The 12,480-nt window shown below is 40.0% G+C and overlaps 1 protein-coding gene across 1 annotated transcript; it reads left to right on the top strand.

Moving 5' to 3' along the window:
- Window positions 1-1,132: 1,132 nt before the first annotated feature.
- On the top strand, window positions 1,133-2,266 carry LOC132042128 (F-box/kelch-repeat protein At3g23880-like). Its single transcript, XM_059432744.1, has one exon. The coding sequence runs from the start codon at window positions 1,133-1,135 to the stop codon at window positions 2,264-2,266; it is 1,134 nt and encodes a 377-aa protein (XP_059288727.1).
- Window positions 2,267-12,480: the final 10,214 nt, after the last annotated feature.

Below are 12,480 nucleotides of genomic sequence, written 5' to 3'. Positions count from 1 at the left end.
GGTTTTTTACCGTTGTCAGGGCTTTACCGAACTAGTAACGTTCATAATTCTCTACTCAGGTAGCCGGTTGTTGCGTTGGAAACTAGACTCGACGAAATTCATTTTAGGCTTTTAAAACACCTTAAAACTCCTCGTATACCTAGAGATATACCACTCCAGAAGTTGACCGAAATTTTGTCCTTAATTACGCAACTTTTTTCCAAATTTTTTACTGACAAACTTATTTTCTTTGATTTTCTTGGTCCCGGAATCTTCCAAAACTCCCCCTCATACTATTTATCATTTATTACACTTGATAATGGCGCACGTTCTCATGTTTCGAGGTTGTCATGCCCGGTTACGACTTACGGGATCGCGATTCATCCTTTACTCCATTGTTACATACTTCCCATGGCTTGTACCTTTCAAAACTTCATGGGATGTCTCCGATACTCCATTATAAAGGTGAAGTATGTGGCATGCTCATGCTCTGAAAGTGCAGGGTGTAACAGTCCTGTCCCGTCCTTATCATGTTATGTACTCCATGTAGAGGCTCGTAGACATATGTGCATAGTTAGATGTCTTTTGTCCTCCTCAATCCATATTTTGTTATATCATTTTGACAGCCTTGTCGGCTTGTATACATGGGCCCAGTTTGATGACGTGTATATATGTATAGATCTTTTGGGCTTGTGTCCCTAACGGATTATGAGATATATTAGCTAGCATAATGGCCCCTCAGGTATGAATATGAGATGTATGTTTTGTGGTGCTCGGTAGGTTAGCTCCGGGTGCCCATCATGGCCCTACGATTGGGTCGTGACATAAAAGTACATATTAAAATAATATTAGAAATCAGCCTTTTTCTTGGAGAATAACGTTTGCTTCTCCTATAAATACGATTCTGGCTTACCCCGATATCATAATTCTCGAGGATACAATAAAATCTTTACTATTTCTATTTATATTTCTTGTTCTTTTTCTGGTACTATATTACATCTTAGAATTTTACTCCTATTTAAGTTGGGATACGTTTTTCTTCCACAAAATTAAAACCCTAGGTAGGGGTTTAAATAGGTCAATATTAACGTAGCTCTTACACAACAAAGACCAAACCAAACAGCACCAGAGGGCACAGCTACGGAACATACTAATGGCTGATTTACCCAACGAAATCACTATGATTATACTCTCGAAATTACCAGTGAAATCCCTCTTACGGTTCAAGTGTGTTTCTAAGTCGTGGTTTTGTTTGATTTCATGTCCAAATTTGAAGCTCTCGAATCAAGGACGACAAGGAGCGATCGTCATGCGTTCAACAAGAGCAGCAATACAGAGACCTTCCTTCAAATTCGTAAACCAACAACTCACTTTGGAAGAACTCAATTATCCCTTATGTGACGATGATGAGATTTATGAACAAAGTTGTAAGATTTTGGGTTCTTGTCGTGGTCTTATACTATTTAATGTAAACGAACACATTTACTTGTGGAATCCTGCCACTCGATTATGCACCAAGGTGCTCGAGCTTGACGACTTGCCAGGTGACTATATTACACATGGGGGACTTTGTTTCGACTCCTCCAAGAATGCTTACAAGATTGTGCTGATTATGCGCTATCGGACCCCAGGTCGTCAGCTTGTTAAAATTGCTAGTCTTGTAGACAAACAATGGAGGAAACTCAAATTCCCTTATGATATCCACTCAATGCTTCGTGTGATTACGTTGCATGGACGACTTCACTATTGGGCAAGTGACGAAGATGATAACAAAGATGGAAACAATGAACTTCACGAGAGTATTTGGGGGCCATTATGTTGTCCTAGAAAATTAACTTATTTTGATCCCATCTCTGAAAAGTTTCACATGTTTCCGGTCCCTGAGCCAAAATCTGATCAAGAAGAGAACGTTATAGCTGGTTTAGGAGTATTAAATGAATGCCTTTGTATGACTCGTTTGCAGGATGATAAGGGCGTTGAGATATTGGTCATGAAGGAATATGGAGTAAAAGAATCATGGACATCCTTATTTTTCATAAGGAACTTAGAAATAAATCCTTCTTCTGAAGATGCAGTACCCTTTTCCGTGATGGAGACCGGAGAAATAGCTTTGATAATAGACGGTCATCCCAAAAGAGTAGTTGTATACAATCCTAAAAATGATAATATGAGAGACATTCTCGTTGAAGGAGAAACAGAATATATTACCTATGAGGAAAGCTTGATCTCGCCAGAGGAATGCGACTACGACTGGAGTGAGCTGCAGGAATGTTTTATAGTTTTCTAGAATGTCATCCTCTCAAGTTTTCTAGTTGATCTCTACTTCTTATTCTTCTAATCCTTCTTTTCTTTTGAGAGAAAATGTAAGCTTGAGACATAAACTTTTGTTATGGAATAGCCATGGATTGTATACTTTTTTAGCGATATTTTAGTTTCGGATGTCCAAGATTGCGTGTCCCCTTTTTCTTTTACTATATGAAATCCACACTAAGATTTGTGTTGTGTGTGTGTGTATCTGAAAATAACAAAATAAAAAAATAAAAGAAGTAGAACAGTAGTAGTAAAAATGAAGATATGCAGAACAGACCGCTAAAGATGATTGATGTACTTGATAATTCTTAAGAAGAGTTTAATTGAAATTCTTAACAAATATGTCAATTTATCTCTAATGTCAAATAGTTCGGACCCATCTCCTGTTGTAATGTGATTTACAAGCTTATTCCTAAAATCCTTACAAAGAGGCTTCAGGGGGTTATGGATATGCTAATTGATGGTAGCCAATATGAGTTTGATCCTGGTAGGATTATCAGTGATAATATAATCCTATGTCGTGAACTTGATAAGGGTTATGGGAGGAAAAGGGTGTCCCGAGGTGTATGCTTAACAAGATATGCAAAAAGCTTACCACCACTCTATTGAGTGACCTTTCTTAGAGCAAATCCTTTACAATCTTACTTTTCCTTAACGGTCATGACTTGTTTTAGAACTGTCACCTATTCCATCATCATCAATGGAAAACCTACAACTCCTTTTCCAGCCAGGAAAGGACTAAGGCAAGGGGATCCCATATCCCCTTTCCTTTTCGTCCTTGGCATGGAATACCTTACCGGGCTGCTTAAAGGGCTAAAGAACATCCCAAACTTTAACTATCATCCAAATGTGCATATGGTCTTCTGATGTTTTGTAGAGGAGATGTGATATCTGTGAAGTTGCTCTTTGATGGGTAAATTTCATGAATGGCCACTTACCCATCACCTTTTTTCATCAAAGTCATAGTCGATTGTATGTTTTAACCTGAAATCAACATGTTATCGGCTTTTTTTCCCCAAAGTCACTTAACTATATTTTCTAACACAAAAATCACACTATAGAAAATTCAACTTCGATGGTTTTTTTTTTAAATATTTTTTTTATTTTTAATCTAGTAGACACAATCAATTAAAAAGAATCGAATCGATGCAAACTCATGCAAATACTAAAATATTAAAGAAACAAAACCAATCGTTCACCAAAAATAGGATCCTTCTTTCTAGGGGCTCTCAAGCAAAAAATGTGTGAATTTATTGGCCCTTTGTTAGAACCCGTATTTTTGTACATTGGAACAATCCGGACTTAATTATGGTAAGTTAAGGACAAAATTATTTCGGGATGGAAGTCGGGATTTTGACCTTCGATTTTATTTTAAGATATAAGTTGTGCGTGAATTTATTGGTATGGAGCAATTAGGAAAATTTGGGATGAAAAGTGATAAAAATTGGAAGTGGAAAATCGTGTAGCAGATTCCATGTGGCGAGTGCGTAGTGGATTGTGGTGCCAACGCCTTTGTGTCTGTCTTTTGAGTGGAACAACACATTGTGTGGGCCAAGGGACAATGGAGATATTTTAAGGGGACTTAAAAGATGACCATAGTCATCTTTCTCTCATTTCACATTCCCACGCTTAGAAAATAAAACAAGAAGTTGAAGACCCTCCGGTTTGAAGGCTCTCGGCCAGCCCTAGGAAAAACCGCCCCGTTTTCTTGTCCTCAAAAATTATTTTGATGATGAAAACCTATTATATTGAGGTCCCTAAGTAGCGTGGAAGCATCGTTGGAGCGATCAGTCCATTGTTTTTTCATCTTTTGGAAACCACAACCTATTGGAAGTTGAAGAAAAAAGGTAAGGTTTGATCTTGTTTTGTGTTATGAAGGCTATATTCGTGTTGTAGCAGTATCTTATAATGGTTGAAAATCATGGAAATAAAGAATGTTGAAGTGGATGCCATATGTATGAGGGTTGGGCGTGTGATGGGTGTTGTGTTGCGATTGAAATTATGAATTAATGCCTAGTTAGTTGATTACTTGATCATTGTAGAGTGGAACAATTGAGAATCATCCATATATGTATTTGTGTAGTGTTGATCGAAATGGGTCACATTGTTATATGACAAAGATCAAACGAATATAAACTTATTGCTTTAGTCGTCGTCGGTATGAATTCTATGTTGGAAATGAAAGTTTATTGACTCAAATTGATGTCGTAAATGTTGCGGGACTGATTTTGGAGGTTGTTGTACATTTAATGTAATTGTATATTGATGAGAATACCATTGCTAAGAATGTAAATTGTGGATACAAACCATGATTTGGAAATGAAGAAAAAATTAAAAGGAAATTTGTCTCGGTTGAAATTTTTTCGACGACTTGGAGAAAAAAAATGGATTATTGGAAATGTTGTATAATTGCTTAGAATGTCTTGAAATGTTGTTGGTTTGGGTTCGGGTTGGTATGTGAGTATATAAGCGATAATGTGGCTTGAATGTAAGCTAGTTGAATTAATTTATGTAAGTTGTTGAATAATGGAAAAGAAAAGCTATTGTTGTTGTATTGCTTTCCGAATTGGTTGTTGATGTTGCTAGGTTGGTTATTGTTGTTGTTGTTGATTGTTTTGGCGAGTTGAATTCTCGGGGTAGCTGTTACGGAAATCTTGCCAGAATTTTTGTAAAGTAAGGGCGAATTTGGAAAATAAGGCCTAAAAAGGCATTAGCTAATGTTTGGCATTTTATGGCTTGTTTATAGATCGCGGGCAGCCCGAATCATAGATTGGATTAGCTTGAGTTTGGGTCATTTTGGAGGAGCGTTTGAGGTATGTAAAGTAACCTTCCTTTTGGCATGTCTTAGTTAAATTAGGCTATGATTCGAACTCGAGAAACTATTCTGATCCAAGGCTTGTGTATGATTCATACTTGTTTCCTTGGTATCCTTGTGCTAATATGCCATAACGTTGATCCTCATATCCTTGGAATTAATAATTTGCAAAGGCTACTTAAAAGCTGATTTTTTTTTAAAGAACTTATTCATTAGCGATTCAAAAACTACAAACGCTCATAACTTTCTCAGAAAAGCTCGGAATTCTTTGAAACTTTCGTAGGAGTTTGTATGATATATAATGAGTATGTTTTTCATAGGCGGAGCTCGGTTCGGGCACGCCCGAACCATGGTACGGACGTAACACGGCACTCGGTGCACATTTGTAACCATCATGATACCTAACATAAGCGGAATATAACATGAATGCATAATGAGCCTTTATAAAACATGGTAGGTCATAATACTTAATAAAATACTTGTTTAAACATGAGTGAGCCAAAATGGCTATACGACTCCAAATGTCTGACATGACATAACTGACTTGTCTAGTCTATGAAACCTCTAACCTGAGTCTGAACATAAAATATACTTGCTGGGACAAGGCCCCCAGCATACCCTTAATGCATCAATGACATAAGGTAAACAACTAACTAAACCCCGAAGAGAATGGGGCTCACCCAAAGCTGATATGAGAGTTGTCCTACGAAAGGTGCGTTGTCACTCGTACGTCGGTTACTCGCATCGTGAAATGCAGGCCCCCAAGGCAATAAAAGGGGACGTCAGCACATTGAATGTACTGGTATGTAAGCAACTGGATGAAATAACATGGGTCATGAAATAACATGATAAGAACTGAAACTGAAACTTGGACATGAACATGAGCATGAGTATATAAACATGAAGTTGAAACGAAACTGAACGTAAACATGAGTACTGTAAGCATGAAATAATCTGTAATAAGCTGTAATACCGACATGAACCACCACGGGGAGAAACGTGGAGTCTGATCTCTGCCCGATCAGCTAAGCCATCTCGTACCTTGCCGGGGCACGAGACATGAACATGACATGAATGGATCCAAAATCCCTCAATGGGAAAAATATGAAGGAATCGTCCTAACTGGGCGGAGCGATCCTTATCCTACGTTGGCATACGTAGTTTCAGGCTATCTGAGCCTTCTCGGTATTAATACAACTCCCGAACATGAAAATAACTGAAAACATGATTTCTGAATCTTGACATGAACATGGGTACATGAAGACATGACAATAAATACATATATAAAAGTTTTTCATGAAAATAAGCATAATATCTCATATCTTGTGTTATGGAACCCATGGAATGCAAGTTATGGGTTTTTCATAGATTACGGACCGAGTCTCAATTACCAAAACAGTAAATTAAGACTAATCAAACGGAATTGTAACTGACCATATAATATACATCATGGTTCAAGTGTCTAGGGTTCAACATGAATATGCCTAGAATCCTAAAACTTGGTGTGTAATCATGGAATACTGAAACATGGGGAGAACAAGGATGTTCCCACACGTGGATAGCGTCTACATACCTTAATTCCCCGCTTTTGAGTGTATCACAATGTCTTGCAATCCCTTCAACTTTAATCTATAACAATACAGGTCATAGGGATTCTATATTAGCAACAATATCCATGCTTTGTTCATCTAAGCATTTTATCAAACACTTGGGGGGCATGAAGCTCTACAACCCTCATTAATGGTGTTTTCTTCACCAATTCCCCATTCTATTACTTCTAGCTAATTCTACAATTTCAATTAGATGTAATTAACATCATTCTCCATCACCCATATGAATACAACAATCCCAAGTCAACGATACCCTATCATAGTTCATATAATTCTCTTTATCAAACCCATTTACTATTCTCCCAAGAACTCATCAACACTTTAATCATCATGAAAAAGTCATGAAACTTACCTTAGATAGTGGTTGAACAAGTCTTGAGTGGAGTTACTTCTCTAGCACCAAAACCCTACTTCACTTCCCTTGGGTTTTCTTGAATTAGATGAACTTTGGCTAGGTTTCATACACTTGGGTTCATGGATTTGGTGTTATTGATTATGGATTTCCCTTATTTTCGTGTGGATGAAGGTTAGAGAGTATTCTAGAGGTTTTCTTGACCAAGAATGATGAAAATATGATTTTGGTCGAGTTGGGTCTTATTTAAAGTAGTCCAGAAAACGTATATACGGACAAAATCTCTCTGTCACAACTTGCGGCGGACTGTACGGCGTCGCATGTCGTGAGGTTCTGGAAATTGTTGGTGTGTTACGCACTGTTACTTCCCGTAACGCGAGTTACGGTCCGTAACGTCACCGTTACGCGATTTTCTCCAGTCGAACATCTGTCGTAAAATGGCCATAACTTTTTACACAGATGTCCGTTTGACCCCCATAATATACCGTTGGAAAGGTATTTCAATGGGCTACAACTTTCATCAAGGAAGTTTTCCCAAATTCTCAATTAATAATGGGGTTATGATCGTTGGAAGTAAGACCTTCTATAAACTCACTTGCAAACATGCCCCGTAGAGTGGCTTTCAACTTTGTTTTTCCCAAAGACATTTCTTATGACTTAATTGGTTTTCAAAACACTTCCTATAACCCTTATATTGGTTCCATTATATTATCATGTCATGATTCAAGCTTCGTCCGAAGTTACGAGGTGTTACAATATCTCCCCCTTGGGATCATTCGTCCTCGAATGATAACCATTCGGGATTCTACAAAAATTTCGCCAGAGTTTCCCCTGTAATAAGGCACTACTAACCTGTCACAACAACCCATAATATCATTGCCTCACGGGCTACATCACAATAGCATTATCAATTGGCCACACACGACCAAAAGCATGAAAAGAAAGCTTACATACCTCAAAATCTTGGTGCTTCCTCATAAATCTCTTCTGCAGGCTGAAACAAGTGCGGGTACCTGGATTTCATATCCTCCTCGGCTTCCCATGTAGCTTCCTCAACTTTCTGACTCCTCCACAGGACTTTCACTGAGGCTACTTCCTTAGTTCTCAACTTGCGAACTTGACGATCAAGAATGGCTATAGGGATCTCCTCATAGGTGAGGCCATCCTTAACTGTTATAGCATCAGCAGGAACAACCAACGAAAGGTCTCCCACACACTTCTTCAACATGGATACATGAAACACTGGATGAACAGCAGCTAACTCTTGTGGCAACTCCAGTTCATAAGCTACTAGACCGACCTTTCGTAAAATTCTATAAGGTCCAATATATCTAGGACTGAGCTTCCCTTTCTTGCCAAATCGCATAACACCCTTCATAGGTGAGACTTTAAGGAACACCCAATCGTCAACTGAAAATTCTAAGTCCCTTCGTCTCACGTCTGTATAAGACTTCTGGCGACTCTGAGCCGTTTTCAAACGCTCCTGTATTAACTTGACTTTCTCCATAGCCTGATAAACCAAATCTGGCCCTAACAACCCTGCTTCACCAACTTCGAACCAACCAATTGGTGATCTACACCTTCGCCCATACAGAGCTTCAAATGGTGCCATCCCAATACTGGCATGATAACTGTTATTATAAGAAAACTCAATGAGAGGCAAGTGATCATCCCAATTACCTTTGAAATCTAAGACGCATGCTCTCAACATATCCTCCAAGTCCGAATAATACGCTCTCGCCGGCCATCCGTTTGTGGATGAAAAGTATGCCGAGGTTCACCTTGGTACCCAATCCTTTCGAAAGGATTTCCGGAAGTTCTGTCTATAAATTGAGCACCACGATCCGAAATAATGGACACCGGTGTCCCATGCAATCTCGACAATCTCATTAACATACGGCTTGGCATAATCTTCTGCCGAATCATGGGTCTTGACGGGCAAAAAAGTGTGCCGATTTAGTAAGCCTGGTCAACGATCACCCAAATAGAGTCATGTCTCCTAGCTGAACGAGGTAAACCTGATACAAAATCCATATTGATCATTTCCCATTTCCAGACAGGAATATCAATATTCTGAGCCAAGCCACCAGGCCTCTGGTGTTCGGCTTTCACCTGCTGACAATTCGGGCACTTAGCTACAAAATCTGCCACATTCTTCTTCATATTGTTCCACCAGTAAATCTCCTTAAGATCATGATACATCTTAGTGGAACCTGGGTGAATGGAATACCTGGAATTGTGAGCTTCTGACATGATTCGCTCTCTGAGTCCATCTACATCTGGAACACATAATCTGCCTTGGTACCTCAAGGTACCATCATCTCCCCCTTGTTCGAAAGCCGTCGTCTTATGCTTGTGAATCCCCTCTTTCAGCTGCAACAAGTAGGGATCGTTAAACTGTTTCTCCTTGACTTCCATGACTAAAGAGGAAAGAGCACTATTCTGAACAACCACACCACCATCCTCGGAGTCCAAAAGTCGAACTCCAAGATTGGCCAAACGGTGAATTTCCTTTGTCATAACTCTCTTATCCACGTCCACGTGGGCTAGACTTCCCATGGAATGCCGACTAAGAGCATCCGCTACAACATTCGCTTTCCCAGGATGATAGAGAATATCCACATCATAATCCTTAAGCAATTCGAGCCATCTCCTCTGTCTAAGATTTAGCTCCCTTTGCTTGAAGATATACTGCAGGCTTTTATGATCTGTGAAAATATCAACGTGCACTCCATACAAATAATGACGCCATATCTTAAGTGCAAAAATTACAGCTGCTAACTCTAAGTCATGAGTCGGATAATTCTTTTCGTGAACCTTGAGCTGACGGGATGCATAAGCTACAACCTTACCATGTTGCATTAAGACACATCCGAGACCAACTCCCGAAGCATCACAATAAACCACGAATCCTTCAGTTCCCTCTGGCAAAGTCAAAACTGGAGCAGAAGTCAATCTCTTTTTCAATTCCTCAAAGCTTCGCTCACAAGCATCTGACCATTGGAACTTAACTTTCTTCCGAGTCAACTTAGTCAACGGAGCAGAGATAGAAGAAAATCCTTCTACGAAGCGTCGATAATAGCCTCGCCGTACCCAAGAAACTTCTTATATCGAGCCGAGGTGGGTCTGGGCCAACTCTTTACGGCGTCAATCTTTTGAGAATCAACTTTAACACCTTCACCCGAGATCACATGACCTAAGAATGCCACTGATTTAAGCCAAAACTCACACTTTGAGAATTTTGCAAAAAGCTCACGACCTTTAAGAGTCTGCAACACTATTCTGAGATGTTCTGCATGATCGACCTCATTACGAGAATACACCAAAATATCATCAATGAAGACAATGACGAATAAATCGAGATAAGGCTTGAAGACCCTATTCATAAGATCCATGAAAGCAAAATTTGGTGCATTTGTCAACCCAAATGACATAACAAGAAATTCAAAATGGCCATAACGGGTCTAAAAAGTCGTCTTCGAATATCAACTTCCTTAACCTTCAACCGATGATAGCCTCATTCGAGGTCAATCTTGGAATAACATTGGGCACCCCGTGCACTCGGTCAAATAAGTCATCAATTCTAGGAAGAGGGTACCTGTTCTTAATGGTGACCTTGTTCAGCTGACGGTAGTCTATACACATACGTAAGGAACCATCCTTCTTTCGGACAAATAAGACTGGTGCACCCCAAGGCGAAACACTAGGCCTAATAAACCCCTTGTCAAGGAGATCCTTCAACTGGGCTTTTAACTCTTTTAACTCTGCTGGAGCCATTCTGTATGGCGGGATAGATATCGGCTGAGTATCGGGAAGTAAATCAATTCCAAACTCAATCTCCCTGTCAGGAGGGACTCCTGGAAGATCTTCGGGAAAGACCTCTGGAAATTCATTTACAACTGGTACGGATTGAAGAGTTGGAGTCTGAGCATCTGAATCCTTGACTCGAACTAGGTGGTAGATATATCCTTTGAAAATCATTTTTCTGGCTTTTAGGTAAGAAATGAATCTACCCCTGGGTACTACTGAATTACCCTTCCATTCTATGACTGGCTCATTAGGAAACTCGAATCTTACCTCCTTAGTTCTACAACATACTGTGGCATAACATGAAGCTAACCAATCCATACCCATGATTACATCAAAGTCTATCATTTCTAATTCAGCTAGATCAGCTAGGGTTCTGCGGTGATAGACCAAGACTGGGCAACCCCTGTAAATACGCCTAGCTATAACTGACTCCCCAACTGGGGTGGACACCTCAAAGGGTTCATACAATTTTTCAGGTTCAATACCAAATTTCTTAGCAACAAAAGGGGTTACATAAGATAGGGTGGATCCTGGATCAATAAGGGCATATACGTCGAAAGTGAAAACTGTTAGTGTACCTGTGACAACATCTGCACGAGCTTCTGTATCCTGACGGCCTGTCAATGCATACAAACGGTTTCGCCCACCGCTTGTGTTTCCAGACCTAGCTGCATTGTTCCCCTGCTGGGCCTGATTATTACGAGGGACTGCTGAATTCGTGGGCTGCGCCACGTTACCTCTAGTACCTTGCCTAGCTGACGGACAATCTTTCTGAAAATGGCCTCTCTGGCCACAACCATAACATACATCCCTGCCCATGCGACACTCACCCAAGTGTCTCTTATCACACTTGCTGCATATCGGATAAGTATTAGTCGACTGACCCACACTTTCCTGCGAATAAGAACTTGATGGCCTGAAATTCTGCTTCTTATCATTGCGGAACTTAGGAAGTGGGGCACTTGCTGTGGACGGAGCAGGTACTGCTGACCTGTTCTTAAAGAATTTCCTGTTTCGGTTCCCGCTAAACTGTCCGGTAGACTTGACCCTCTTGTTAAACTCCTTGTCTTTCTCTTTTTGTAAGGTTTCTTCCTCCTTTAGCCTTGTCTCATTGCCCTGTACAAAAGCAACTATCTTGGAAATAGTCATTGTCCCATTCTGTGCAACAATATTGGCTCCATCATACAAATGGGAATCAAGACCTCCAACGAATTTTCTCACTCTTGCCCTCATATCGGGTAACATGTGTGGAGCATGCTTAGCCAGACTAACGAACTCCAAATAGTAATCTTGAACTGACTTGCCATTTTGTTTGAGTTTCAAAAATTGTTCAGCCTTAGCCTCTCTGACCTCTACTGGCATAAAGTGGTCTAGGAATGCGCTAGCAAATTCATCCCATGTAGCATCAGGTGCATCCTCACCTCGGGATAATTCCCAAGATTCATACCAAGTGTTAGCAATGCCTTGTAGCTGATGAGCTCCAAAAGTAGCCGCTTCGATTTCTGTAACTGCCATAATCCTGAAGATCTTTTGGAGAGCATCGATGTAGTCCTGAGGGTCTTCATCCTTCTTCGTCCCCGTGAATACTGGGGGATTCATTCTGA

The sequence above is a fragment of the Lycium ferocissimum genome, unplaced genomic scaffold (genome assembly GCF_029784015.1).
Source record: "Lycium ferocissimum isolate CSIRO_LF1 unplaced genomic scaffold, AGI_CSIRO_Lferr_CH_V1 ctg13504, whole genome shotgun sequence".
In the NCBI taxonomy this organism is placed as follows: domain Eukaryota; kingdom Viridiplantae; phylum Streptophyta; class Magnoliopsida; order Solanales; family Solanaceae; genus Lycium; species Lycium ferocissimum.
The sequence above is the reverse complement of the archived record's forward strand: the minus strand, read 5'-3'. Positions and strand labels throughout refer to the sequence as shown.